The sequence below is a fragment of the Lasiodiplodia theobromae genome, assembly GCF_012971845.1.
Source record: "Lasiodiplodia theobromae strain AM2As chromosome Unknown scaffold_59, whole genome shotgun sequence".
In the NCBI taxonomy this organism is placed as follows: domain Eukaryota; kingdom Fungi; phylum Ascomycota; class Dothideomycetes; order Botryosphaeriales; family Botryosphaeriaceae; genus Lasiodiplodia; species Lasiodiplodia theobromae.
In genome coordinates, this window is record NW_023336540.1 from 125,664 (window position 1) to 153,229 (window position 27,566).

Consider the following 27,566-nt stretch of genomic DNA (forward strand, 5'->3'; position numbering starts at 1 on the left):
ATGTTCTCCGCCACCGCCCGCCGCCTTGCTCAGCGCCAGCCGCTCATCCGCTTCGTCGGCAAGCACAACCCTCCGGCCCGTAAGTTTTCCTGCCATGTACTTTCACATGCTCCTCGGAGGAGCTATTCGATTTTCTCGGAATGACCAGGTAGCTAACCCCACGTGCCAACAGACATCGACCACACTCCCCGGGCTCACCCGGCCGCTCCCTCCCAGTCCCTGCCGGACTCCTTCGCCAGCTACCGCCAGAAGGCTCAGCAGCACGGCCCCCTCAACAAGCGCACCTTTTCCAGCGGCGCCATTGGCAGCCAGCCCGGCTCTGCCCTCGGCTCCGTCCAGCCTGGCAAGGGCGAGTTCTTCGACCGCAGCGAGCTTCCTCCCCGCTTCGGCCGCCTGAGGTGGAGCGCGGCTGAGATCGAGGCCGTCGAGTCCGGCGGTGCCAGCCTCTTCGCATGAGTGAAGAGCGCACAACATCAAAAAAAGAAGCCAAGAGGCACAACAAAATTGAAGACATGTATAACGACCATGACTACGAGCCAACAGTGTTAAGAAAACACATGGCTTGACGTGGGGCATTGATGAGCACCAAGGCGGAGGCTACTGCCGTGGGGAGGTCGCCGAAAGGCATCGCGGCGCGCTGAGTCGCGCCAGGTAGAACCTGGAGGAAAGGAAGCCGGGTGGATGGAACGAACAGAGATTGGCATTGCTCGAAGGACATTGGCTAGCGTCGCCGGATACCCAGTCCTTCGTTGATGTTAGCCCTGCAGGTAGCTTCTACGGATGTCATCAATATCACGTCACTTTATATCCCCCAAACAAGCACAATTGCATCCCCTGTTCTGTGTATGAGTAGCTACCTGTGTTGACATGTGAAGCTTCGCATCTCGGCCGCCGAAGAGCGAGTAGGCCAGATACGCCACAATTCTGCATGTGGGTGGCCCATGCCCGCGAAATGAGGGGAGCTTCGAGGTCAGTGCGTCGCATCCAAAAGCTCCTCCAACCCATCACCCCGTCAGCGGACCACCGGATCATGTTGTTATCGCGCTTTTGGACTACGCTAACTACTATAGTACGTTTAAGCTGCCAGGCAGGATTCTTAGTGGACTTGGAAGAGGAAGCAGAAAGTAACTCCTTCCAGGCGCCGTGAATTGACCGTGGACTATTCCTAGAACCCCGAGTCCGCGCAGGGAGACAAAGATGGAAGTTGACGCGCGATACGCCTTTTTCGGACGGAGTTAAGAGCAACACGGACGGAGCAAGGATTGGCGGGCATAAGCACAACCCAACTCCCGTTCAGCCGCCGCAGGCTCGAATCGGAAACGGATTCAGGAATCATTTCCGACCACAAATTCCCGTCGTGCGAGGTGTGACGCTGTTTGTCTCCGATTTCCCCGTGGGGGAAACGGTTTGACTGTTGCCAGGGATCGGCGGCGGCTAGTTGGTGTGAGTCGCATTTTGTTTCCCGATGACATGGCCCGAAGCAAGGGGATCTCTCATTGGGTAAGAGGACCTCGCGTCGCCGCACAGGAAGACATGCACTGCTTTGGGAACGGATCAAGCGACGGAGTCCAGAGCTGCGACAAAGAATTTGGAAATGTATTCCGACCTCATGCCCTTCACCCACCACCGCCCTTCGCGTTTCGCTACTCTCCAGGTATTATGACAGTCGCGAATGACGTTTCTTACCAGGCAGGCGGAATAAAAGTTTGAATACCATCCTCTCCTTGTCTTTCGTGGGGGTTGGTGGTTCGCAACAATGTCCGGATTCGGAAGCATGTTGCAGAATTGCTGCCGAAGATGCCGCTTCTCGTTGCCGTTGATGCCGGCGGAGGCACCCACAAATTTATCAGCAGGTGAAGAACACCATCGCACTACAGTTCCACTAAGTATAGCAATGCGTCCGGAATGGCCGGGACAGGTGAATATAATTTTTTCTGTACGGGCTATTCAGGCACGAGTGACGCGCGTGACTTGAAAATCTTCGGACAAGAACCTTAACACAAAAGAAGCTAATAATACTCGTACTTAAGACATTAAGCTATTTTTAAAGTCGAATAAAGTTTCTATCCGTTTGACTGATGTATCAAATAGCTAGTAATAAAAAAAAATAGGGTGGGATTAGAAAAAAGACTTTCGTAAAGCTTCAAGCAAGTGCGCTTATTTAGACAGATATACCACTCTTGTCTAAAGAACATCGATTATAAAAACTCTAGATTAAACAGCATAATTGTGAGATATCGTTATAGTACTCCATCTTCGCGGCGAATATGTTCTTCGTGAGGGTGCCGAGCATTTTCTATAATGCTGCACACGGTGAGCAAGTCACTACGGCGCCACCAGTGGCACGAATTAATTGTATCTTCGAATGTAGCGAGATGAAAGCAAATCTAAGTAAGTACTATAGCAATCTGTTATTTCTGCCGTATTCAGCAGTAAGCAGGACGCCAATAGTGCCAATGTTCACTTTTGCTTCTTTTTCTATGTTCAGGCAGTCGCTTTACAGCGGAAGAGTCTACAGTTTCGTAAGAGTGCTCTCGTCGCAGGCATCATACTGTGCTCGCTTCGAGATGGTCAGTTGACACAGACCTCACATTATGCAAGCTACGTAGCAAAAAAAAAAAAAAAGAACGACGTGTTACCCTGCTGGGCCGAATTTGCAGTGACCAAGGGAATACACCGCTTAGACGGCACTGGATTGCGGAAGGGTTCAATGCCCAAGCCATAGTATATCATCTTATCCACAACCTCCATCATATAGCTTTTACCGCTATAAAGCATACGAACATCAGACAGCACCTTGGAAATAGACTAAAATTCTGCGTTGTTTCTCTACTGAAGCGTACATATCCTACATAGCTATCATATACTCGGAAGAGACACAGCTCCTCCAAGAAAGACGTCTCCTGTCTGACCAAAAGAGAACGCTAAGATTGTAACCCCGGATTTATATTTTAATGTGGTAGGTTATTTCACGTCTTACCAAGCAACCTTCTCCGGGTTACAGAAACTCTTCAAAAACGTAGAAGTGACAATTTCTCACCGCGGATTGATCAGTATCAGCTAATGTGTTCTCTTTATTTAGGTTGGCACCAGCTTTGGCGATGCATGCATTAAAAAGGCCGCAAGATCACCGGTCCCATTGCAGTACATTTAGTAGACAACGTATTGTTGAAAACCATAATAGATTGACCCTCTAAGGGGCTTGACGGCTAGCAGAGACTATGTACACTGGAGTGGAACTAGGCCTGATTAGGCCCTTCTCAATAGGTAAATACTATGTGCGGCCCTTCGATCTTTAACACGTATAAGATCTTAAATGTTCTCCGAAAGTGCATCTGACAAGAACAATGCATTTAGAAGCTTAGTGGGATTCCGAATGCCCAAAGTTGTAAAGAAACAATTGCACCATGTAGTTAGCATGGGTGATATTATGCCTCTCCGGCCTTGCGTGGTACTGCTGCCGTTATAGTTGTGCTAATACGAAATGATGTTCCAGATGGTGGTGGTCGAGGTAGGCTGAATGTGCTCATCCTGTCAGGGCCATATCAGTAAGTAGCGTTGGTTTTCAATGAGGGTGCTATGTGGCATTGCTTGGTGCGTACCTATTTCTGAAGATGCAGATCAAAGTAGCTTTCGCGTCACAGCCATGCGCTCTAAAAAGCTAGACATACATGCTAGGCACGTACAGTCAAGCACTGTAAATTTTGGGTAAAAAAAAGGATTAGGTGACGATAGGACCGAGTCAAAGTTTTGACAACACTTTCCAAGGGCCATCGGGGCGGGGTATAATCAGTAGCTATTGAGCTCACGCGTGCGGCTCTTCGGCAGGTATGTGAGGAGATATTTATTACCCTGAAGGACGAGAAATGTACGCAATTTTAAAATGCTAGAGAAGATTGGCCGAATTTAGTGGACCAAAGCAGTACATACGATGCAAAGCCCAGTGATAACATTTGCACCGCTGTATTCATACTGGATCACCTGCCAAACGTCGACGAATGTGGGCTATTGCTGCATCTGTCAGAAATGGTCTGGAGGGGCCGGGCCGAGTTGACTAACAATCATGAACAACGTGCAGAGATAATTGAACTTTCGAAGTGGATATCATTTGCTATGTCATGGCCAGGCGGATCGAATACAGCCTGGACCTTTTTCGTCCATCAACGGTTGAGAACACGACCTAACCTGCTACAAGTGGGAATACCGAAAACCAATTACCCTAAAACGCCGCACACCTAGATAACACCGGAACAGTGTCGAACAATCCCAAGGAATGTTTAAAGGGACCTTTTGGGGGATATCCGTAATGTGCTTATGCAAAAAACATGACAAGAGAACTTAGTTGCTAAGCCAGTCCAGGAACTCTGGAGTGAAGTAGCTGACAACGATGGTTGCGCCGGCGCGAAGAATACCTTGGGTAGCCTCGAAGGCCATGGTCTTGAGGTCGAAAACGCCCGCCTTTGCACCGGCATGGATCATTGCGTACTCGCCAGAGACCTGGTACGCGGCGACAGGAAGGTCCTTGCCGATCTCCTTGGCATCGGAGATGATGTCCAGATACTGCGAAGCCGGCTTGACCATGATGATGTCAGCACCCTCGTTGATATCACGGACGATGGCACGTCTGGCGAGGCCACGGCCGCCAGGAGGAAGCTGGTAGCATCGCCTGTCGCCGAAGGAGGGGACTGAGCCAGCGGCATCGCGGAACGGACCGTACAAGCAACCGGAGAACTTGGCGGAATAGGACATCAGGACGACCTGATGCGCGATGCCAGCCTCGATGAGCTTGAGCTTGATAGCACGGATACGGCCATCGTTCATGTCTGAGGGTGCGACACAGTGTGCGCCAGCGTCCGCATAGGCCATGGCAACGTCGCTAATTCGGTCCACGGAGAGCGCATTGTTCAGACTGCCGTCATCGCGCAGAATACCGCAGTGTCCGTGTGAAGTGTATTCGCAGAGGCAGACATCGGCGGTGATGAAGAGGTTCGGGAAGGCCTTCCGGAGCAGGCGAATGGACTGGATAACGGGTCCGTCGGGGTCGTCGGCGGCAGTTCCGAGAGCGTCTTTGGCGCCGGGCGCCATTGGAACACCAAAGAGGATGACAGACTGCAGTCCCTTGCGAACGAGAGGGGTGAGGAAAGGTACGAGGCGGTTAATGCCACGGCGGTACTGGTTGGGGAGCGAGGGGATCAGAACTTCCTCGTCGGGTTGGTCGGAGACGAAGAGCGGGTAGATGAGCATGGACTGCGGCGCGGTCAGGAGTTGTTCGGAAGCAATGAGAGAGGCTGCGGAGTGTACCTTGGTCAGCTGGCGCTCGGCCTGCCATGAGCGCGCAAGAGGGTGGCAGTAGCCGCCATGGAGCTGACTCTTGATGTCGCCGGAGATGCTGACGCTGGTGGCAGCTGTGCTGGCGTAAGAGCGGGCGCGCGAAACCTGCGAGCGGCGGTCGTCGCCGTTGTCGCGGTAGGTCAAGTCGGAGACGAGTGAGGAGAACGACATGGCGGGGTGTACAAAGGGGGGATTGAACTGGGAGAGTGGCGGAGTTGTATATGCGCTGGAGGTCGCGTCGGGTTAAATTATCGAGGAGGCTCGGGAAGGGCGGGTCGAGACGAGAAGGGTCTGAACGCAGAGTGGCGCTGCGGCCAACAACGGAAGGACCGAGGATGCGAATCAGCGTCGAGCGGTGTCCCGAATGCCGCACCGCTGAGTGGACGACACAGCCGAGAACGGGCGGCTGCTGTAATCGCCGAGCTAGCTGCGCTCCCAGGGAAATAGTGACGTCGCGGAGAGCTGAGAAGACGCTGCAGCGCCGCCCGCCAATCACAGCCCGTCCGGAGTAATTGCCCCGAGCGCTGGTGTCCGACTGCACTACTCAACACCATGCCGCTGCTATCCCGCTAAATGCGGCTCTGGGAGTCCTGCTTCCAGCTCTGCTTCGCCTTCCGCCGTCGGCGCTGTTTCTGCCGAATTGCGCCCGCTCTCGACGCCCACAGTAGTTCCAGACTCTGCGGCCCTGGCGCGCACTGCTTTGCTGTGCAGACTGTCTCTCTGTCGCGGCAGGTTGGCGCAGATGCCGCCATGTCGTTTATTTTTATTACGGGAAGCCTGAAGGACGCGGGGGATTCGCGGGAATTCGGCGGTGAAGCGCTACAGGCACAGGAGCGGCAAAGTGGAGCGACCGACACGTAGCCATTGGTAGGAGCGCAGCGAAGCGATGGGGCTGTATAAGACGGAGTTCAGGCCCCTCCCGCTCGGTCGCCGCAGGGCTGAAGCGCCTAAGGAGCAGCTGGAGGAGGAGCGATGGGCCAGAATAACTACCATTCTCGATGGCACCCGCGCCTGCCCCGCATGGGCGCTGCTCCCACGCGCGACGCCAATTCCAACGTCAAGCCGCTCGACCGCGTCCTCCCCGTACTTCAGCTCCACCTTGCTCCTGTCTTTGCCTCGTCCTTCTCTCGTTCCGACTCTGTGAAGAGCATGGCGACCTACGGAAAGCGTGTGCGCGGCCCGTTCTCGTTCAGTGTCTTCCGCGACGACCATGGCGCCCCCGGAGATGCTGGAGAGGGCCAGAGTGCGTGTTAGTGCCCGGAGAAGGTGATGGCCCAGCCTCGCTCACAGGAATTCAGGCCATTCGAAGTTGCAGAAGCGCCCGCGCCGTGACGACCCCCTCCGCGAGCGCCCCGAGAAGACCACCCTCGCCCGCGCAAAACCCTCCACCACCCCCTCTCTTCCGCAACCCGCCTTCGTTTCTTCTACCACCTCCGACGATCCTGTCGATCTCTCGCGACCCCTGGCCAACCCTGATCTGCCCCGCCTTCCAGAAGCCCGCCTGTCTTCACGAGAGCCGCCTGCGTCGCAGCATCTTGCCCGCCGTTCGCTCCAACCGCTGTCAACTCACCTTGGACACCCCGGCGCGCCCGATCTCAGTTCTGGATCTGCGTCACGCTCGGCCTCGCGACACGTGCGCTCAACCTCAGCTTCTACAGACGGGGCTATCGTCCACCGCCTGTCGTCCACTCTTGAACCTGTAGGCACACCTTTGTCCTACCGCGCCCCGGCAGCTTTAAGCCAACTCTGGTCTACGCCATCCTCGCCAGCGCTGAGTCCGGTCACCTGTCAACGTGCTTCACGTAGCGGAAGCGACGAACTCCCAGTGAACCACTGCCGATTCTCAAGACCCTTCGCTGCACACAATTCTTCATCCAGTCATTCACTATCAGACCGCTCGGACACGCTCACTACAAACACATCGAACCAACGCACTGCATCCGACCTCACTGACGCCACGCTCACTGATACTACTACTAACCTCCCTTCGCTTGCGCTGCGCCAGAAGTTTGGCCTGAGAAACAGACGCGCAGTCCGGCAAGCTCAAAAGGTGGACAGGCCCAACGCCTCAATGGTGGGCACGGTGGGCATGAGCCCGGAAAATGAAAATTCCAATCAGTTCGAGACGCGCAACGCCAGCTCGGCCAGTCTCTTCAACAAGGTCAGCGGAGTCTTAGGAGAAAAGTCGGCCAACCTGAAGCGGTCCTTACCGTTCATGACTTCAATGACCCCGCCCAAGCCGGTCGAGAAGATGTCGATTGGCGCACCCTATGATGTTCGCCAGGGAGCTGAAGCAATGTCTACTCCGCCCCGCCGTCCGAAGGCAGGTGAGGATGTCCGCAGCTGGGGCGCTCCCGAACGCGTCAACAAAAAGCCCGTGCTTCCTGGAGGCATTGAGCAGCAGCCTAAGTCTAAGGCAATGAAGACCCATGGCAACTCTGGAACTCGTGACGGTCACTCGACGAGCCCTCATCACGACACCATGAAAACCTCCAGCGCAGAACACAAGAAAGACCCCAGCGTGGGCAAGCAGAGTTTAGGCCGCAGTTCTCCTTCTATGACCGCTCTTCCGACCCGCCCGCCGACCAGCATTGGCCTTCGTGGATGGGTTTCTTCTACTCATCGCCTGAGCAAGCTCGCTTTGAACGAGCAAAGTCCGGGAGAAACTAGCGACAACGACAGCAGCATTGAGAATGCCAGCAATTCACAGCACCAGCAAGACCAGAGCCGCCCCGCGAAGGCCTCGATCTTAGAGCGTATGAAGAATACGCTCAACCTGACACGCCGCCATAAGCGACGCAACACAACGGTCCAGACCGCTATAGACCTTCACAACCCGGAGCCTGCAACCTCGCTCCGGACGTCTCGTTCAGCAGCAATGCTGAGTTCGCCTCTCGCTTTCCGCTCCGAGCGCCCCGGCAAGTTTTCTCCGACCATGGAAAGCATCCCCAGTGCTGGAACAAAGATGCCCGAACTGCCACCGATCAACCCGGGACCGGCTATCACGTTCTCCAGTATGAGCCTGTTGCACGCCCCTCGCGCTGATGACCGCGACATCTCAGCTACTGCGTCCAAGAGCCCAGTGGAAGCTTACGGAGGCCGCACCAAGGCGGAGCTTCCTGCTTTCGCTACAGAGAGCTCCATGCCTGACATCACCGATGTCTCTGGACACAACGGTTTTCACCGTATGAGCCCTTTGAGCTCGCACACCAACGTGATGGAGTTTGCCGAGGCACCTTCAGCTGTTGCTGCTACTCGCATGACTGCGATCCCTGAAGACAAGGCTGAAGCCGCTACTAGCGAGGGCTCTGCTCTCGGTCGCGCTTCTCCTAAGAGCGCTGTCTCCGGTTGTAGCGCTGCGGAGGGTACCGGAGGTGAAGGTGAGCCAACCCACTAATCACCTGAACTGATGTCAAAGACAGACTAACTGCAACTTTAGTCAGCATGTCCCGCATGAGCAACATCAGCAACTATGCTAGTACTGCTACGAGCCCTCTCGCCTCCTCGACTTCCCGCCCCGTAAGCAACGCCCTTGACGGATCTGAGTCTTCTCGTGATCCCCCAAGCATTGTTGCTACTAATCCTGAGGCCAGGCGTCGCAGTGAACACCGCAGCGCGGTCATCATCAACAACAGATTCTTCTACTTGAGTAGCGGAGCCAGGTACTCCATTTCCTTGGAGGGAATGCTCTGATCTGAATGCCCCCAGGCACAGACCTGGTGTCGTTGACGCAACAGCTATAATCTCTCAAGGCTTTCTCTCGACACCTCAACATCACTCTATCGATCATGAGCATGCCTTCGACAGTCCTACCTGTCGCGAAAGCCTCTGCACAAACGAATTTCTCATGGGCTACCATCCACCTTGCTTCCAGCTTGCCACTAGACTCTTCGGCGGCCTTCCTGAAAGAAACGTTCGAGATTTGCGCCGCGATCGCCAGAGGCCAGATCCGGTATTCAATTCAAGGGACTCATCCCTGGCAGTCACCTAGGACATCGGTTTCCCTCATTGGATGTTTCTTCAGAACATCCCTCGTCAGCATCCTGTTTCATTCGGTTCACTTCAGGGCCTCCAACATTCTCCTCTAAAGCTATCCTTCGGCTTTGCGGCTTTCTTTTCCCCGAGCGCTTTTGTTTGGTTCTCATTGGGCCACGCCTTTTGAGAGGTCTCACCTGGTATCCACCGCGACCTTTCAAACTGGATGCTCTCCAACGAACCTCATTTTACGCGCAGTCACGACTGGATTCGATACGTATGTCACACTCAGCACGTCTGATCGGAGCTCTCGACGGGGGTTTCCCATTCCGGATTCTGCTGAGCGTGGCATATACGATGTAAAAAAAAAGTTTCTTTCTTCATTTTCATTATGCCGCACGACTCCAAACGATCGGTTAACGAATGGCGGTTTTACTTTCATTACGGGGAACATAGGGCGGGGCGATTACAACTGTACGAAACGGCACACATGGGAATGATCATGGGATACGGAACAGATGGCGTTAACTGGATGGCGGATCTCTTTTTGGTTTTCTTCCTTTATAGAGCACAGGCTGGGGAGGATTATGGACCGGCCTCAACATGGGAAAGCATCCGGATTCCCTTAAAAACTTTAGAAAAGCCCCAGGATAGTCAATGCTAATTGGTTGTCTTGGAATTCTGCATATAATGTGCGGTATTGAGGTACTTTAAAGCCGTTCTTCTAACGTGTGCTCCTTTCGGGCGCAATTGTGAATCTCCAACTCTGACTGAGCGGCCCTTAGCGACACAACGGCACCTGGTCTGCCGTCGTCCTGCTTATTATACCCAAGAGAGGTATCGAAGAAAGCTGAGAGGAGGAACAGTAGCGAGAGGCACAAATATGAATCTTCCATGTAGAACATTGGGTAATTTGGGATGATAAATGGTACTCTTTAGTGAGTCCTAAGCAAAGGCGAATGAAGTTGACATACCGGGCTGTCTCCTTGAAATGCCATCCATCTATAGTGCGTAACAACTTTCAAGCGTACCACACCTCACACAGTCCACCAATCACATCTCTTCCGTATGGAGTAGTCGTCTAGATGAAGTCCGTGCGCGGACGACCGGGAACAAGGGTTCGCGGGACCAAACGCTTGGCGGTCCGAACTTTAATCGCATCATCGCCGAACTTTTTGTTTCCCATCCATCAGCATTCACAATACCCCAGGATCAATCCCGCTCACAATGGCCGCTGAAGGAGAATCCCAGCCCGCCGTCTGTCCCGTCGACCATCACGCTCGCGCCGCCTGGCTCGAGCAAGCGCAAAAGGCCGCCGCAGCCGGAGAAGCCGCACCGCCGCTCCCGCACCCGCTGCCACCAGCACCAGCAGCAGCAGCAGCAGCCGCCTCTGCTCCCCCTCAGAAGCCCGTCTCGTCGTCGGCATCCGACGGCTGCGATTCAACCAAGCTCGACCAATCCCTCCCGCCATCCACCGGCTCCTCGCTCCTCGGTTACCTGGGCCTCAAGCAGGACCGCGAAGTTTCGACCATCCCGCGCGCATTCCCTGGGGACCAAACGGCGGCGGGGCGGCCGCCGGCGAACAATGAAGGCGAGACGGGCCAGGACAAGGGATCGGGCAACTGGATCTACCCGAGCGAGGAGATGTTCTTCAACGCGATGCGCCGCAAGAAGTTCGACCCGCGCATCGAGGACATGCGCAGCATCGTGCCGATCCATAACGCGGTGAACGAGCGGGCGTGGAAGGAGATCAAGGAGTGGGAAGAGGGGAGGGGTAGCGCGAGGTAAGCATGTCTTTGGCCCCCCCGCAAGCTTGGCTGGGTGGAGAATACGGGATTTGTTTGCTGACAATGTGTCTTTGTAGCTGCGGTGGCCCCAAACTCGTGGCTTTCTCGGGTAACTCGCAGAAGTTGACGCCTCGCGCACGGTGGAATACGCTCCTCGGATACCAGGCGCCATTCGATAGGCATGATTGGGTCATCGATCGCTGCGGGACGACGGTTGAATACGTCATTGACTTCTACTCCGGCCGTAATGAAGGGAAGGCAGGCAAGAGCTTGAACTTTTACTTGGATGTCAGGCCGAAGCTGAATAGCTGGGAGGGCGTCAAGACACGAGTCTCGAAGTTTTGGGGCTTTTAATCGGGCAGCGCCTATGACTGGCCGAGTGTATGAACATGTTTATAACGATGCATTGGGTGGAGTTTCGGCGGCGGAAATTGTGTAGTACTGGATGTATTATTATCGCTAGAAAAGGAGAGACAGATACCCCTCTCATTCTCACCTCATATACGCGCGTGGAGTGCAAATATACTAAGAGAAACATGTCAGACCAATTGATTGTGTAAGGAGCTGGCGTAAGGTTCAGGATCCTGAAGTTAAATGAAAGGCTTAATGCCCTGTAACTAGACCTGCAGTCCAATGCCCCGCACGCAGGAAGCGCTGGCTGCACGACTCTGAGAATTGTTGGAGCTCTGATCCGAATATGTTCAGCTCGGTTATACCTACCCCGCTCATGGCGATTGCTTGGATTCCACATACTGCGGTTACTCTATCGGAAGACTTTAGTAACTCTATATACCATTTAAGTCGGCATTCTAATGTTCTGAAATGGATAGCTTGAGGAATAGCACGTCGCATCTTCTTGATCTGTGGTTTGATGCTTAGCATTCCCCATCCGGGCCTACTTCCCCGATTATGTACATTTCCTACACACATATTTGGGGATGAATGTTCCGAGTTTCTAGGAAGCTTTAATATTAGATGGTACAGGCGGGGCGCTTCAGCTGTTCGTATGAGTGCTTAGTCACCTCCAGTTGACAAGTGATGATGTAGTTGACACCAGACATGCCAACGTCGCAACTTAAGCCAAAGGGCAAAAAGAGCGGGCTGCTCCAACAACCGCTCCTTCCTCGTTCGCTACGGCTGCCTAATTGGTGGCATGCGAACAGCGACGCGTGGGCGGCCCTGAATATTTGCCTCCTCACCTACAACCCTTCCTCTCCACCCTCCACCCCACCCGACACCTCTGGAACGCTCACAAAACTCACGACACCAACCATGGCGGACGACGATTATATCGTCTCGCCGATGACTGAGACACCGTACGTGTACGATGACGACACGTACATCGAAAAGTACAAAAACACCAACGTCGAGGTCGTTCAAGAGGCCGACATCGTCGACGAGACTTCCTTCATCCACGAGAACATGAAGCTGAACACACCTCACCCGCCGCTCAGCCTGTTCAAGAAGGACCCACTCGAGTACATCATGGAGTTCATGTTCTTGCCGCGCCCGCAGCGCCTCCGCGAGTGCGACTGGGAGTTCTGGTGCCTTCACTGGCAGCCGGTCACGTTCCACATGCTGGAGATCTGCACCGAGTACTGCTCGCAGAAGAACGTCGACCTCATGAACGAAAACGCCGAGCTAGAGCGCGAGCTCAAGCGCCTTGGTCCGCGCCGCACCGCCGTGCTCACCACTGAAGTTTACGAGGCCCAGACCATCGAGCGCACCAGGAACCCGACCAAGGAGGGTGAGCAGCCGTGGAACCGCGAAGACCACATGTGGTGCATCTGCGAGGGCACCAAGATGTTCCCCAAGAATCTGGCTAAGAACCAGCGCTTCAAGGAGCGCCTCGGCCTTCCCGTCCCCGGCGTGGACTACGAGGTCATCCGTGGCGCTGTCCGCAACGAGCTCGAGACGCTGCAGAACATGCCCGACCGCGCCATTGCCCCACCCGCCGAGGCCAACAAGAAGAAGAAGAAGCCCGCTCCGGCTTCCAAGGTTGGCGGTGTCCGTCGCAAGGCGCCCAAGAAGAATAACAAGCGCAACGCCCCCGACGTAGATGAGGAAGAGGAGGACGAGATCCCCGCGGCCACTTACAGGTCGCCCTTTGTCGTCAAGGTCACGCCGGCTACCGCTACCGCTACCGCTGCCACCCCAGCTGCTGCGACCGCCTCCGCTAGCCACAAGCGCAACACGTCCAAGCGCACTGTCCAGGAAAACCCCAGCGATGAGGAGTACGTCCCTTCTTCCAAGAGGAAGCCCAAGTCGACGAACAACAAGAAGAAGGGCCAACAGAAGCCCGCCGCTGCCGATGCCGACACGCCCACCACGACGCCCTTCCGCGGTCGCAAGAAGAGCGGCTTTCAGGCCACGGCTGCGGCTGAGAGCAAGATGAGTGCTGCGGCTGAGAGCAAGTTGCCCAAGGGTAGCGGCATCACCGTCAAGGGCGAAGATAACGTGTAAGGATCTCCAGATTTACTTTCCCCCACCCGTGAGCAGACGGCTTGATAACCACAAAGCTTTGATTAATAGCATTCGCCGCCTGGGTTCGCCCATCCACTTCAAGGATCCTGCTACGTTCGCTCCCTATTCCGATGACGACTGGTTCATGGCATCGGACTCAGACGTGAGTCTCTCTTGGTTGTTTGAAGACGAGATCAGGGAGGAGCTTGAGACCTACGACTCGGACGACTCTCAAAGGACGTAAGTTTTGGTCCTGTTCCTCAGCGGTGAGATGCTTTTTCTGACCTATTTTCTCTTCTAGGGTCACGCCATACAACTACTGCAGTCCTGCCAACAACTGCAACCGCGATAGCGAATGTTGAATGATCCACACTTCTTCTTCACCGACTCAGCGCTAGTTGATGGCCTTTTCTTTCCAGTTTCCCTTTGAAATGGGACACGGATAAGTCCGGTGGTTTCTTTTCTTTGGTTACTATGGGTCATCTCTGGATTGGATGACTCTCTCTACTTGCCAAGAACGGCTGACGATGGAAGGGGTGAGACTTCCATCGATGATCTTCTCACTATATGGCACGACTAGCTAAGCTTAGCGCGAAATGCATGTTCGATTGCCATTCCAATGTGCTCTTAGTTGTGTCTGTTGCGTGTGCTTCTGATACCAATCGAGTGCGATCGTGCATCCCAATACCAACGTCTTTACAGTCGTTGTTGCGTGACGGACGTCTTCCACGATACCGCCAGGTAGCGCAGACAGTCATTCGACACCGGTAATGATTATCCTTCTACTACGTAGCAGGTAATAGCGAAGCTAGCTTAACCCGGCCGTGCGGTCACCATATATGGAGTGTCCGCACGCAGGAACCGACGTTTAGACCTATCACATTTGCCACACAGGCACTTTATCTGGCACATATAACGTTGCATTGCATCGCGTATGCGTTGCGGGCGTTATTGCTGCTTGCGAGATAGTCACAGGTCGGTCTCGCCACGCATGAGAGTGACGAGCGGGAAGCGGGTGACCGGTCAAGCAGTCTGGACTCCACCGCATGGGCGTGTCTCCAAAAAAAGCGCACAACGGCGAAGAGAGGCACAGAGCCGGGTAATGAATAGCAGCGGCTCCACACATCATCGACATAATGCTTCACATATGGACGCAAGCAAGAAGCGAAGAAGGACAAGCAGATCACCGGTCGCGCTTCTGCGGGCCAATCAGTCGCAGGAGGACCGCTCGGAGCGCGGGGCGAGCGGAGGGCGGAGGGGCAACAGCAGGCTCTCGGGCCCTCGGACGGACGTTGCGTCCTTTTCTGCATCGCCTTTCGTACGATGAGATCTGAGAAAGATAGTCGAGCGGTGTGGCCCTGTCGAGGCAAAGGACCCTTTGACCGTTTGGCCGCCAAGCCCCAGATTGCGCAAGTTCCGGTGCGGCAAAGAAGTCGGTGAGAGGAAATGTACACGTTGCGCGCGGCGGAGGCCGAGGCCGAGCCATTTTCCTACTATTGATGCTTTGAAGTGCGAGCAGCTCGCTCTCTCCACTTTCGAGGTCACTTGTCTGGCTTCTTCCCCCGTCCTTCATGCAAGCCCATTGATGCAGCTTGGGCCGGTGGCGGCAGGCGGGGCCAATGGGAATGCGTGGGTGACAATGGAGCAGCCGCGCTTGACGATGTATCACGCAGTGCAGAAATAATGTGCGCTGGTGGCATGGGAGCGGGACGGGAATAAACTCCGAGATGCTTGGGGCGGTTCCTGACTAGAAGACTCTGCGGTCATTCTGGCCTGATGGGCTTGCAGTCGGATGGCGGCCCCTCTCTTCCCGCACCCTTACCATGGCTGGCCGGTGGGGTAGGCGACGCCAGGCGGCGCAGGTCGGCGTAAATGTCCCTGGTGGTTTGGCTGGCTGGCAGGGCCGGCATCGGGCGGTAAGGCAGAGACGAAAGCGGGTTCCGCGCGGGGTAGCCGGCTCGTCTCTCGGCTGCTAAAGTGGTGTGCAGGTCGGTTTAAGGTAGGCTGCGGCGGGTTGAGCCAAAGCTTGGATACATAACCTTCGCGGCGCGGCTCTGAAGCAACGCACGTGGCACGAGCCCTCGAGGCGGCTCTTGAAGACGGGCGCACTGGCCGCTTCGGCAGGCTGCTGAATCTGCGCCACAGCCAGGCAAATTCCGGCCGTGCGCGTGTCTAGGGACGGAAGAAGCAATTCTGATGCACCGCGCCCAGCCCGACCGACCGTCTTTTGTTTGATCGACTCGGCTGCTGAGCGAGCTGGGCCGGTCGGCGACCAGGCGAGGCGACAACTAGCCCATTATTAGTGTCAGCTGTCGCTCGCCCAATCCGACGTCTGGGCATCTGCAACCTGAGCATCCCACTCGCCAGGTCACGCAGATGAGACGTTTCGCATCATCGTCATCGGCGTGGCAGCCGAGCCGAGCAAAAACCGTTCCGTGCCGATGCGAGACGCTGCGACTGACTCGACTTGGGCTCGTGTCTCAAGACTGTCTGTCGTGCTGCTAAAAGTGCTCAGCCCTCGCCGCGGGCAATTGCCGGGCGGCGCACGACGGAGACGGTGCGGAAGGAAGGCGCTAGCTGGGAAGCGCTGCGAAAAATCCTTTTATGAGCAGGCTGGCAGCGGATCCGCTGCTGGCGGCGATCCCGCTGGGAGGTGCAGCATTTGCGGGCAGGGATCATCGAGGCCAAACGAAACGGCAATCGTCGTCATCGCGAGGCGCGCGCCTGTCCCGTCCGAGGCAGCCCCGGGCCTAGCTCTCGCACCGCTGACAGGCGCCTCCCCCAGACGCCGTGCTGCGCGCATGGCCCTCCCTGTTGGCCGCGTCGTCGGGCATTGCTGGATCCGGCAGTGCCAGCGCGCCAAGCCCCAAGTCATGAAAACTCTACGACCGCAAGCCACACGGCGCTTTGCGCTCCCCGGCCCAAGCCCAGCTGCCCGGTACGAGTGCCTGCCGACGTATGGGGGATGAGCGGTCTGCCGACAGGGTCTGCCTCTTTCTTTGACCTGTCCGCCGCCCTCTGCGCTCACCAGCGACACACACAACTCCCCAGTCCTTCCCAGCCCGCGGGCGCCCGGCTCCCTGTCCCCTCGTCTGTCGGGAGTGCGCCCGAGCTGTACCGTACCGCGGCAATAAGCTTAACCACCTGTCCCGATCGCTCGGCGCACCACCAGTGACATTGCGCCACTACCCTCCACAACCCCAATTCGAGGCCTCGCGCCCCGGCCAGCCTCGACACCACCAACCCCGCCTCCGCACCGGCGACGGACCTAGCGCGCCGCCGCAGAGGGAAACGAAGGAAGAAAAAAGGCCCGCCCCCTCGCGCGGCGAGCAGGACGTCGCGCCAGGCGCGTCCTGCTTCCACGCCTGCTTAACCTCTGGTCCTGCCTCCCGCCTGTTCCCCTCCGGGACAATGGTTGAGCAAGCAGCATGTCGACCAGCGATGGCGATTTCGAGTCCCGCGGCCCCATCGTCCTCACCGTGTCGATTGCCATGATTGTGTGCTCGACAGTCTTCGTCGGCTTTCGCTTGACCTCGCGCATTGGCATTGTCAAGAAGGTCGGCTGGGATGACTACTTCATGGCCTTCGCCTGGGTGCTCGCCTTCGGCCTGTCCTTCTCCATTTGCTACGGCGTCAAGTACGGCCTGGGCATGCACGAGGCCAACATCCCCAATTCTCAGGACCCGCCGCTCAGGAGACTGGAATATGTCTTCACCGTCCTTTACGTACGCTCCCCTCTCGTCCACTGCACACCACGGCCGCAAGCCGTCGTGTCAATCGTAGCTAATTGCGCTCCAGAACCCTTGCCTGATGGCCACAAAAACGTCAATCTTGGTCTTTTACCTCACCCTGTCCAAGAGCCATCGCGCCTTTAGGTGGGGCGTCATCGCCGACCTTTTGCTCGTCAACGTGGGCGGTGCAGCCCTCACCGTACTCAACATCGTTCAGTGTCGGCCAATTAGCGCCGCCTTCGTGAACCCCATGCCACCGGGTGCCCACTGCACCGATATCGTCACCCTTTACCTATCATCGGCGCCGCTAAACATCATCACCGATCTCGCTACTCTGTTTCTGCCTATGCCTATTCTGACATCCATGCGCCTCCCAAAGAAGCAGAAGACCATCCTCGTCATTACCTTTGGCTTCGGTGTTTTCGTGGCTGTTGTCGATGTTGTCCGCATTGTCTACCTCCAGTCGGCTGCCACGACCCGTCTACGAGACATTCAGAACCACATCAAGAATAACGATTCGAGAAACTACGAGCAAACCGACTTCTCCTGGTATGCCTCGCTGTCCTTCCTGTGGAGCAGCATCGAGGTCAATGTCGGGATTTGCTGCGGATGCGTGCCTGCGTTGAAGCCTCTCGTGTCCCGGTTCATGCCGCGATTCATTCGGGATGCCGGAGAAACTGTTCATTCCATCACCCATCGCCGGGAGACCTACACAGACAATGATATGATCAACGCGCAAAGAGTACCATCTGCTAATGACGAATCCCCGACCAGACCGCCTCCTACGGCGTCTACGGGGCCCGAGGAGCCAATGGGCATGCTGGAATTCCTGACTACTCCGGATATGAGGGAGCTGCCGGCATGTGAGAGGACTCCAACCGCCTTGACCAACACGACAAGGCACACGAGTCCACGGACTCCCACTTTCTTTGATTTCGTTTATTTGAAGAGGAAGAAGAGCTTGGTCCAGTTGACCAACAGTGAGTCGATTTTCCCAGTTACAATGGTCACCATTCTGTTTTTCCTATGGGGTTTCGCGTACGGTCTCCTTGATGTTTTGAACGCACAGTTTCAAAGCATTGCGGGCATGAGCCGTGGTCAGACGGTCAGCATCCACAGCCTTTATTTCGCTGGATACTTCGTCGGCCCCCTTACCTATGGACGCTTAATCCTCAAGAAATACGGATTCAAGGTCTGTTTCATGTCCGGTTTGTGTATCTACGCTTGCGGTACACTGGTATTTTGGCCCTCGGCAGTCTTGACCTCTTACCCGGCCTTTCTCATCTCGAACTTCATCGTCGGTCTTGGCCTGTCAACACTGGAAATCGCGGCAAATCCATTCACAATCCTTTGCGGACCTGCCAAATACGCGGAAACACGGCTCAACATCTCCCAGGGCGTCCAGGCCATTGGCACAGTCCTATCGCCGCTCCTGGCCAAGAAGGTGCTTTTCAAGATTGATGCTGACTCGCTCATCGACGTGCAATGGACCTATCTAGGCATCGCACTCTTCGTAGTATTGCTCGCAGTAGCATTCTATTGGGTCCCACTTCCCGAGGCGTCTGACAATGAACTTGAAGACGGTGCGGAACGCGGCGATGACGCGAACCATGCGCACCTCTTCAACATTCGTGTCATCTGGATCACCCTGGCAATGGGTGCCCTCTCGACATTCTTCTACTGCGGCCTCCAAGAATCCGTCTCGACAGGTTTTGTCATGTACATGGAAAACGTGGCGCCGTATATCGACACAACGAACCACCTTGCCTACTCTCACACGGCCTTCGCCGTCTCACGCTTCCTTGCGGCCTTCATAACCATCTGGGTCAAGCCCCGTTACGTACTCATGCTCTGCTATCTTGGCGTGTTAGCCTTCTGCGGCGTGTGCTTCCGTACGTCTGGGGACACGGCTGCTGTTGGAATCGTCTTCGTCTACTTCTTTGAAGGACCGATCTTCTCGCTCGTGTTTGCCCAGACGCTGCGAGGCATGGGCCGGCATACCAAGGAGGCGAGTGCCATCATCACGGCCAGCATCGTGGGTGGGGCCATCTTTCCGCCCATCAATTTTGCCGTCGAGGCGGGCGGGGAGGACGGGCAGTACGGATATGCTTTCATCGTCCCGCTCGCCGCGGCCGCTTGCGGTGCCGTCATGCCGCTGTACTGCAACCTTTTCCCCAAGGTCATCTCGCAAGTGGATCCTATCGATGAAGCGCGTGCAGCGGAACTAGATCGTCCGGTGAGCCCGACTTCGGGTGCACCAGGAACGCCGCGGTCGAGGCTACGCACGCCCCGACTGGGGACCCCCAGACTTGGCACGCCGTGGAGCGCGTCCAGAGTGCTGAGGGGTAGCATTCAGAAGGTGGTGCGCAAGATGGACGCGAAAGAAGAGACGCCGTCAGTACAGCAGAAAGAAAGGAGGAGCTGGCCAAGCTTGGAGTCGTGAGAAAAGCTGTTGGCTCCTCGACCGACATCAACCATTTAAGGGCATCGACTGCCCTTCAGACAATCCCAAATCATGTCGCACGATTGTCGACATTTCACCGTATATGAAAATCGCTTCTAGGCGATGTGTAGATGGCGGTACATAAGGCATTTATGGCGTTTTGGGAGGTTTGTTGATTTTTTTTATTCCAATTCCCCTGATGTTCTCTCGGGATGACATTGTTCTTCTATACACTGCATAGCATGGCTGCACGCGGGATCTTTCATGATTTCAATCTGCAAGTTTACGGAAAACTAAGGGCGGAAGGCTTTTATTTTTGCATTCTTCTGGCATGTACAGAAGTTATGGGCGGCTATCTACCTCGTTTTCTCTTCGTCTTACCTTGTTTGCAGAAGATGATATCCCCGGTGGTCTATTGTTTCTCTTCGACACTTACCTTTATTTACGTCTCTCCGCCCATCGCGCAGGTGTTTTCTTTTTTAATGTATAAAAAAAAAACAGCCCCCCTACAGCACATGTGGCTCGCTGGCTGGCTGGCGCGGCTTTGAGATGATTAGGAACAGAAGGGAGGCTAGTTAGTCGTGTACAGTTACTTTATCATCCGCTCCGTGGTAGAAATGTCGCCGCGGAGGCAGGAACGGCAAGCAATTGCATGCATCGTTGATCAACTCCCTGGTGTGCCCTCTTTTTAGTGAAGCATAGTCGTGTCAAGAAGGGGGAATTGCTGGGTACTCGGTCGGTTAACAATGGAGATAGGGCTTTAAGTCCGATAATGTCTGAGTCGCTAGGGGCGATGATCTTGAGGTATGAGGCCTTGTACAGTTCGTGGTGATGGGAGGTTGATCTTGTGGGCTGTATAATACTAGTATTCGGCCGATGTCGGAGCCGCAACTATTAGGGAAGCTGGTTTTGGTCATGTTTATAGACGGTTTTAGCGGGAATTGCGGCAACAACTTCTTCCAATTATAGGGCGGAGTTAGACGGTATCCCCGCCACTTGGCGGCATGATGGATCGCGGGGTTTAGGACGCCATTGCCAGGCAGACACATACGCGTTTGCTCCGCATTTTGTGCGGATGCGACAAGCCATGAAAGCGGAGAGTGGTATATATAAGACCCTTCCGTCGTGGCCGTCAGTCAGTCATCCACCCAGGTTACAACTCATTCACGCTACGAATTTGTATACACACAAAAGGCCTTCCACATTCGAAAGTTCAATCAGTCCGCGGAAACAACACAAAAATGACCCTCCCTACCCGCAAGCTTGGCAAGAACGGCCCCGAGGTCACAGGACTCGGGCTGGGCCTGATGGGATTGAGCGTAGCCTATGGCCCGGCGAAGCCTGATTCCGAGAGGATGGCGTTCCTGAGCAAGGCGTACGAGCTGGGCGAGCGTAACTGGGACACTGGTATGTTTTAGCCCCCATAATGCTTAAAACAGCTGGCTAACCAAATTGGCAACAAGCCGACATGTACGGCGACAACGAAGACCTGCTGGGACGCTGGTTCGCGGCCAACCCGACGGCGCGGCCCAACGTCTTCCTCGCGACCAAGTTCGCCAACCGGCTGCACCCGGACGGCAGCCGCTCGATCGACTCGTCGCCCGAGTACTGCAAGCAGGCGCTGGCGCAGTCGCTGGCGCGGCTGGGCCTGCCCAGCGTTGACCTGTACTACTGCCACCGGCTGGACGGCAAGACGCCCGTCGAGCTGACGGTGCGGGCCATGGCCGAGCTGCAGGCCGCGGGCAAGTTCAAGTACCTCGGGCTGAGCGAGTGCTCGGCGGAGAGCCTGCGGCGCGCGTGCAAGGTCGCGCGCGTCGACGTGGTGCAGATCGAGTACAGCCCGTTCGCGCTCGACATCGAGAGCGAGCAGGTCGGCCTGCTGCGCGCGTGCCGCGAGCTGGGCGTCGCCGTCGTCGCCTACAGCCCCATCGGCCGCGGCATGCTGTCGGGCACGCTGCGCAGCCCGGACGACTTCGCAGAGGACGACTTCCGCCGCATGGCGCCCCGCTTCAGCCCCGAGAACTTCCCCAAGAACTTGCGCCTCGTCGAGCGCATCGAGGCCGTCGCGCGCAAGAAGGGCGTCACCGCTACCCAGCTGACGCTCGCCTGGCTGCTGCACCAGGGCCCGGACATCATTCCCATTCCTGGCACGACCAAGGTTGAGCGGCTGCAGGAGAATCTGAAGGCGCTGGACATCCAGTTGACCGACGAGGAGGACAAGGAGATCAGGGAGGCGAGCGAGAATGCAGAGGTGGCCGGCGCCCGCTATCCTGAGTTCTTCATGCACGCTTGCTTTGCGGACACGCCGCCGCTGGAGGGTTGAGCTTGAACTGGCTCGCGGTGGTCTGGGTTGCTGACCAATGGTTGCGCTTCGTTTCGCGTCACTTCACTTCACTTCAATACCATAACACATTTGATTGACACCCGGTCGAAACGTTGCTATTGTTGCTATTGAATACATTCACTATTGTGTTAAAAGTGGGTCCCTCGACAGTGCGCTGCTCAAAACCGACAGACTCCTCCTCCTCCTCTTCCTCTCCACGCTTCCAGCCTTAGATCAAGTGCTCTCTTTGCCTTTCCGAGCAGTCGACCACCGGTCCCAAGCACTTCACACCACCACCACCACCACCACCACCACACACCCTCCTCCAAACCCGCAACCATGCCCGAGACGTACACCATCCCGGAGGGGTTCGTCTTCTACCGAACCGTATGTCTACACCTCATACCCCTTCAGTCCATGCACAGCCTGCTAACATTCCACAGCGCACAATCACAGTGCAGGGTAAGAGGTTCTTCGCCGCCCTCTACAAGAAGCCAGACCCTGCTTCTGGCGGATCGGCTGCTGGTCAGCCGACCGCCCAAGCCCCAGAGAAGGAGGAGAAGAAGAAGCAGCAGCAGCAGGAGCGCCAGCACCAGCAGGAGCAGCAGGAGCAGCCGCAGAAGAGGAAGCGGACGGATGGGGAGGAAGAGGAGGAGGAGAAGAAGAAGAGGCAGCGCCGGTCGCCTGCCACCACCACCACCACCACCACCACCGCTGCCGCCGCCGTCACCACCAAGGACGAGGAGGAGAAGGACGAGTCCGCTGCCGCCGCCGCTGCTCCTCGTGCCGATGGCAACGGCAACAACAACAACAGCAGTAGCAGCAACAGTCCCACTGCTGCTGCTGCTCCTCCTCCGCCTCCTGCTCCGGCTCCTGCTCCCGCTCCCGCTCCAGCTCCTCGCCGCCGTCCCGCTGCTGCCGCCCGCCGCGGCCCAACCTCTGCCCTCCGCCCGCCGCTCCACGGCCGCTCCCGCCCTGCTGCTCGCTCCCGCCCCGCTGCCGCTGCCGCTGTCGCCGCCGCCGCCGCCGCTTCCACCACCTCCTCCAGCGCGCCCGTTGTCCGCCCGGGCAGCACCAGCACCAGCAGCAGCAGCAACAACAGCAACAGCAGCCAGTCCGCCGCCGCTCCCTCCTCCTCCTCCCCCCGCCTCCAGCAGCCTGCCGCCGCCAACACCACCACCATCATCGACAGGCCCCGGGCCGCGGCCAGGCTGGGCACCGTCACCACGGCGCCAGCTTCTCGCCGGGCGCTGGTCGGCAGCCGCCAGGAGCAGCAGCCGCGCGACGCCGCCATCAACTACCGCGGACCCGGCGCGGCATGACGGCCAAGGACAGGAGCGCTTGGGGTGGGGTGTGGTCGTAGATTGGGGGAAGGGGAGAAGGGGAAGATCTGGGGGGATGGGGAAGGGGAAGATGTAGGGGATGGGAGGGAGAAGGAGACTCTGGTCTCCTACGAAAAGTTTTTGGGTGTTTTTTTTTTCGGGGCTTCTCTACGGATGGGGCTTCTTTGTTGCTGGTGGTTTGCGTGGGGGGGGGTTTTTTTTGAGAGGGTTTGGTTTGGGGACGGACATGACCACATTTGATGATACCCTTTCCGCACTTCCTCTGGAAGAACCGGAGTGCGAAGAATGATGAACCATTTCATGACGGACATGACTCTTTTGATCATCACTGCGCAATGTTTCGTGACAATGACACATCAAACACATCAAAGAAAGCCTCTACACATGACTTCAATCAGTTAACACTTTCACTTCAAAGATTAAGCGCACAGAACATGTATATGGTTCAGCAAACTTGTACCATTACTCCAGCCATACTCTTCTCAGTCTACGTATATATGTGCCCTCTTTACGTATCGAACCAAGCCGAAGACAGAAAAAAATAACAGCAAGTGTGCACCAATTTTGAAAGGCGACCAACAAGTTCGATTCTCGAACATCGCCATCCTAGGAAAACAGCAGTAGCCATGAACCAAAGTAAATGGAAGGGAACGAAAAAGGGACCGTTACGACCAAACGCCTGATGCAAGACTAGTAATGGACACGAGAGGAACAAAAAATGTGAACCCTAGTCAAGCGACAGTGTAGCCATCAAAAGGAAAACCACGGAAAGCCGAATGATGGCACGGATGGCCAAAGTCCGAGGGGGGAAGAAGGGAGTTAGCAGTGAATCAAAAGAGAAGATGGTATATATCCCCGAAACAACGCCTTCCCAAGCCATGTACCCGTCAGCGCTCCTGTTTCCCATGATTCCCGAAAGACAGCAAAAAAAGAAAACCCCAGCATCGGATGGACAATCTGAGAGCGAAGAAAGAGAAAAAAAAAAGAGTACCCATGCCCCGATCCGAACGGTAGAAACGCAAAAACAGAAACAAGGAACGGAACGATGCCCTGCCCGTCCCTTTCAATCAATCTGTCTATCGACGCCACGAAACATAAAGATATCGAACGGCCTAGTTCGCCGCGGGAGGAGGAGCCGCCACCGTCGTCTCCTCCTCGCTGCCCATTCTTTCGACCTCTGCCGCGATCTGCTCGTACCAGGCTCCATGCGCCTTCCGGTCGACCTCGCTGATCTTCGTCAACTGCTCGACGACATCGCCCACCTGTCCCACGAACTCAGGCAATCCGCTCGTGGCCAGACCCTCACTGGCTCCCGTAGCCGCGCGCACCCTCTCGCCGCTCGTGCTGGCGCTGATACGCGTCAAAATATGGGTCTTCAAGCGCTGGAACAACACTTTCATGACCGGATCAGCCAGACGACCTGCTGCTGCCTGCGAAAGAAGGCGAGTGATCGTGTTTGACAGCTGAGTGCGAGTGTTGGGCGGCATGGCGTGCGACGATTCGAGGACGGAGAGGATCTTGGCCGGCATGGAGCCGTCTTCCTTGACATAGCCTTCCTTCAACAGAGTCCACAACCGTTGAGCCTCGGGCTTCCACTGTGAACGGACATCACGGCGGAGCAAGTTCTTGGCAGTCAAGAGGATAGCACCAACAGTGGTGATCTTAACTGCGTCTTGCCGTATGCGGGCAAGGCGTGCCTGGTCAAGAGCCAACGTCTCAGGCACTTCCGATTCCTGGAGCGGCGGAGGCGCGATAGCCAGATCAACGAGGCCCCGAGCGTAAATCTTCTGCGCAGTAGGAGGTCCATAGATAGGGTCGCGGCGGTCGGCTTCCGTGAGACAGTTGACGCTGGCGCTGCTGAACCAACACTTGGTCTTCTGCAGAGTGATGACATTGTTCTCCAAGTCCTGAGCGAAGGCGCGCTGCTCATAGCCCGGGGCCTCCTTGATGAGAGTGGGTGCCATGGTGTGAAGCAGGTAGTTTTGGTAGTCCAGGGCAAGAAGATCGATGATATGGAGAAGCTTGAACAGCTTGCCGATCATCTGATCGAGATCCCCAGACTCCTGCAGCTCCTCAGCAAGAACCTTGACCTGCGCGTCTCTGAAAGGCGCGCAAAGCTTGGGCAGGATAGATGCCATGAACGAAAAGAACCGTTCGTAGGAGAAGACACCTTGGGTGGCCTGCTGGTGAACGAACTCCGGATCCAACGCCTCCGAGATAAGCTTATACATAGAGTTTCCGGGCTTCAACAACCTGAGAAGCTTGCCTCTGATGTTGTCTGCCATGGCAGTCGTCCAGGGTGCGCCCTCGCCGCGCTCGAAGCCGCGTTTCATGCTCTCGCAGATCTCGCGGTTCAAAGCATCCCTGACTTCCGAAGGCTGGGCCTCGTCAATCCTGAACTCTTTGTCAATGGCAAGCTCATGCACGAGAATTCTGTTGGACGGCATCGGCGAGAAGAGCTTCGCCAGCGCGTCAGCCTGTGCCCCCTCCATATCAATGTCGCCTTGCGACGCGACGCTTGCGTCTTCCTGCAACAAATCACGCCCCCGCGAGGCCCTGTCAGCAGATGTGGAAGCTGACGCATCACTGCTATTTTCAGACGTCTCCGACGCGGAGTCGCTCTCGGCGGCTCTGGGCCGCACATCGCCGACTGGACGACGGCGCCGCTCTCTAGCCTTCGCTCGCCTGCTCTCGTTGATGGCTTTCTTGATCAGCTGATTCGCCCTCTCAGGGCCCGCCAGCTTGCGGATCTTGCTAAGCAAGATGACTTGGTTGTCACGGATGCCCTGACGGTAATCGTTGGCAACCTCGCCGCGCGTGTCATCCTTGACGCTCTGCCAGATAGCGTCCAGGTTCACAAAAGAAGCCACCATCATCTCAACAAGCGTGTGGGAATCCTGCGCCTTCCAGTTGGAGAAGGCCGTGACGAACGCACTGTGTGCAAGAACGACAGTCTCCAGTTGCGTAGGTGGAGGCGTGTACCTATTGGACTGGCAGAGCTTCGACAAGGTCGACTCGAAGGAGATGATCAAATCAGTTGCCTTCTTGATCAAGTCCTGCTCCAGGTCGCCGTCCTTGCTGCTGAGAACAGCGGCCGGGTGCCCCAGTATCAGGTAGGCGCTCAGGAAGGTGCGGATGGCGGCCGGATCGTCGCCGATCAAGTCGTCATTGGAGCCCCGCAAAGCCAGCAGATTAAGCAGGTTTGCGGAGGCGGAAATAACAGTCTGCTCGGCGATTTGGGCGCTGATGTCCTCGAAGCTCGTATCATGGACTTTGTCGATCGACAGTCCAAGCTCCAGGAACGACTCCACCATGCGGCGCCTGCGCCTCGTGCGCCAAGCTCTCTGGATGCGTCTGGCGGCGGTTTCGTCGTCGGGCGGCGGAACGGCGTCGGAAGTCGGCTTCTTGGGCTCGGACGAGGGCACGCTCGCGGTGCGCGGGCGGCGCTGGTTGCGCTTGTACTCCTGGCGGCGGCGCTCGGCTTCGGCCAGCTTCTCCTGCATCTCGGCGCGGTACCGCGCCTCCTCTTGGGCCTTGCGCTCCTTCATGTCCTCGGCCACCTTCTTGGCCCGGCGCACCTCCTCGGCACAGGCGGCGGCGACCTGGGCCAGGTGCTTCTCGCGGGCCTGCTGGGCGGCCAGGGCCTTCTCCTCGCTGTTGGAGGTGCGCGGCGACGACTTGGCCAGGGCGGCGCGCAGGCGGACCTGCTCGGCGTGGGCGGCGCGGTCGGCCAGGCGGGCCTTGCGGCTCTCGAGTATGGAGGCGCGGCGCAGATGCTGTGCGACATGGGTGCTCTGGCAGGCCTGGGTGCGGTAGGCGGACAGGCCGCTCTGGTGCGAGTGGGTCGACGAGATGGAGTTGCGGCGCGACGACTGGGCGGAGGATTTGCGGCGGGGGTTTGGCGGGCGATAGAAGCGTGCGGCGATGCGCGGAGGAGGAGCGTGGGCTCGATCGGCGTCCAGCTGCGAGTCGTCGTCGGACACGGCCATGGTGTCGTCGTCGTCGAAGCAGCAGTCGACGGGCGTGGTGGGCGAGTGCAGCTCGGGCAGGCTGTCCTGCGCCTCGTCGGCGTGCTGCATGGTGAGTGGGTGGTGAGGAGGTCGTGTGCGGTGGACGGGGCTGGGGGTCCGAAAGCCGCCCGATGCGGAAGACAAAGGCTTGTAACGACAG

The 27,566-nt window shown here is 56.7% G+C and overlaps 9 protein-coding genes across 9 annotated transcripts; 7 read left to right on the plus strand and 2 right to left on the minus strand.

Annotated features, from left to right (window-relative positions):
- Positions 1-456, plus strand: LTHEOB_12222 (Ribosomal protein mitochondrial; the record flags this gene model as incomplete). Its single annotated transcript, XM_035509066.1, has 2 exons — positions 1-79; positions 173-456. The coding sequence occupies 2 exons, from the start codon at positions 1-3 to the stop codon at positions 454-456; spliced, it is 363 nt and encodes a 120-aa protein (XP_035365218.1).
- Positions 457-4,338: 3,882 nt separating this feature from the next.
- On the minus strand, positions 4,339-5,502 carry LTHEOB_12223 (Delta-aminolevulinic acid dehydratase; the record flags this gene model as incomplete). The annotated part of the gene is made up of 2 exons (XM_035509067.1): positions 4,339-5,247; positions 5,302-5,502. 2 exons carry the CDS (start codon positions 5,500-5,502, stop codon positions 4,339-4,341), a joined length of 1,110 nt encoding a protein of 369 aa, XP_035365219.1.
- Positions 5,503-6,351: 849 nt separating this feature from the next.
- On the plus strand, positions 6,352-8,936 carry LTHEOB_12224 (Proteophosphoglycan ppg4; the record flags this gene model as incomplete). The annotated part of the gene is made up of 4 exons (XM_035509068.1): positions 6,352-6,574; positions 6,630-8,711; positions 8,771-8,850; positions 8,925-8,936. 4 exons carry the CDS (start codon positions 6,352-6,354, stop codon positions 8,934-8,936), a joined length of 2,397 nt encoding a protein of 798 aa, XP_035365220.1.
- Positions 8,937-10,533: 1,597 nt separating this feature from the next.
- LTHEOB_12225 (Cytochrome c heme lyase) lies at positions 10,534-11,447 on the plus strand (the record flags this gene model as incomplete). The annotated part of the gene is made up of 2 exons (XM_035509069.1): positions 10,534-11,090; positions 11,171-11,447. 2 exons carry the CDS (start codon positions 10,534-10,536, stop codon positions 11,445-11,447), a joined length of 834 nt encoding a protein of 277 aa, XP_035365221.1.
- Positions 11,448-12,365: 918 nt separating this feature from the next.
- LTHEOB_12226 (uncharacterized protein) lies at positions 12,366-13,918 on the plus strand (the record flags this gene model as incomplete). The annotated part of the gene is made up of 3 exons (XM_035509070.1): positions 12,366-13,552; positions 13,626-13,796; positions 13,858-13,918. The coding sequence occupies 3 exons, from the start codon at positions 12,366-12,368 to the stop codon at positions 13,916-13,918; spliced, it is 1,419 nt and encodes a 472-aa protein (XP_035365222.1).
- Positions 13,919-16,984: 3,066 nt separating this feature from the next.
- Positions 16,985-19,730, plus strand: LTHEOB_12227 (MFS transporter; the record flags this gene model as incomplete). The annotated part of the gene is made up of 2 exons (XM_035509071.1): positions 16,985-17,281; positions 17,355-19,730. The coding sequence occupies 2 exons, from the start codon at positions 16,985-16,987 to the stop codon at positions 19,728-19,730; spliced, it is 2,673 nt and encodes an 890-aa protein (XP_035365223.1).
- A 1,241-nt stretch (positions 19,731-20,971) lies between these two features.
- Positions 20,972-22,053, plus strand: LTHEOB_12228 (Aldo-keto reductase; the record flags this gene model as incomplete). Its single annotated transcript, XM_035509072.1, has 2 exons — positions 20,972-21,137; positions 21,194-22,053. The coding sequence occupies 2 exons, from the start codon at positions 20,972-20,974 to the stop codon at positions 22,051-22,053; spliced, it is 1,026 nt and encodes a 341-aa protein (XP_035365224.1).
- A 339-nt stretch (positions 22,054-22,392) lies between these two features.
- LTHEOB_12229 (uncharacterized protein) lies at positions 22,393-23,375 on the plus strand (the record flags this gene model as incomplete). The annotated part of the gene is made up of 2 exons (XM_035509073.1): positions 22,393-22,440; positions 22,497-23,375. 2 exons carry the CDS (start codon positions 22,393-22,395, stop codon positions 23,373-23,375), a joined length of 927 nt encoding a protein of 308 aa, XP_035365225.1.
- Positions 23,376-24,508: 1,133 nt separating this feature from the next.
- LTHEOB_12230 (IQ calmodulin-binding motif protein) lies at positions 24,509-27,475 on the minus strand (the record flags this gene model as incomplete). The annotated part of the gene is made up of 1 exon (XM_035509075.1): positions 24,509-27,475. The coding sequence occupies one exon, from the start codon at positions 27,473-27,475 to the stop codon at positions 24,509-24,511; it is 2,967 nt and encodes a 988-aa protein (XP_035365226.1).
- Positions 27,476-27,566: the final 91 nt, after the last annotated feature.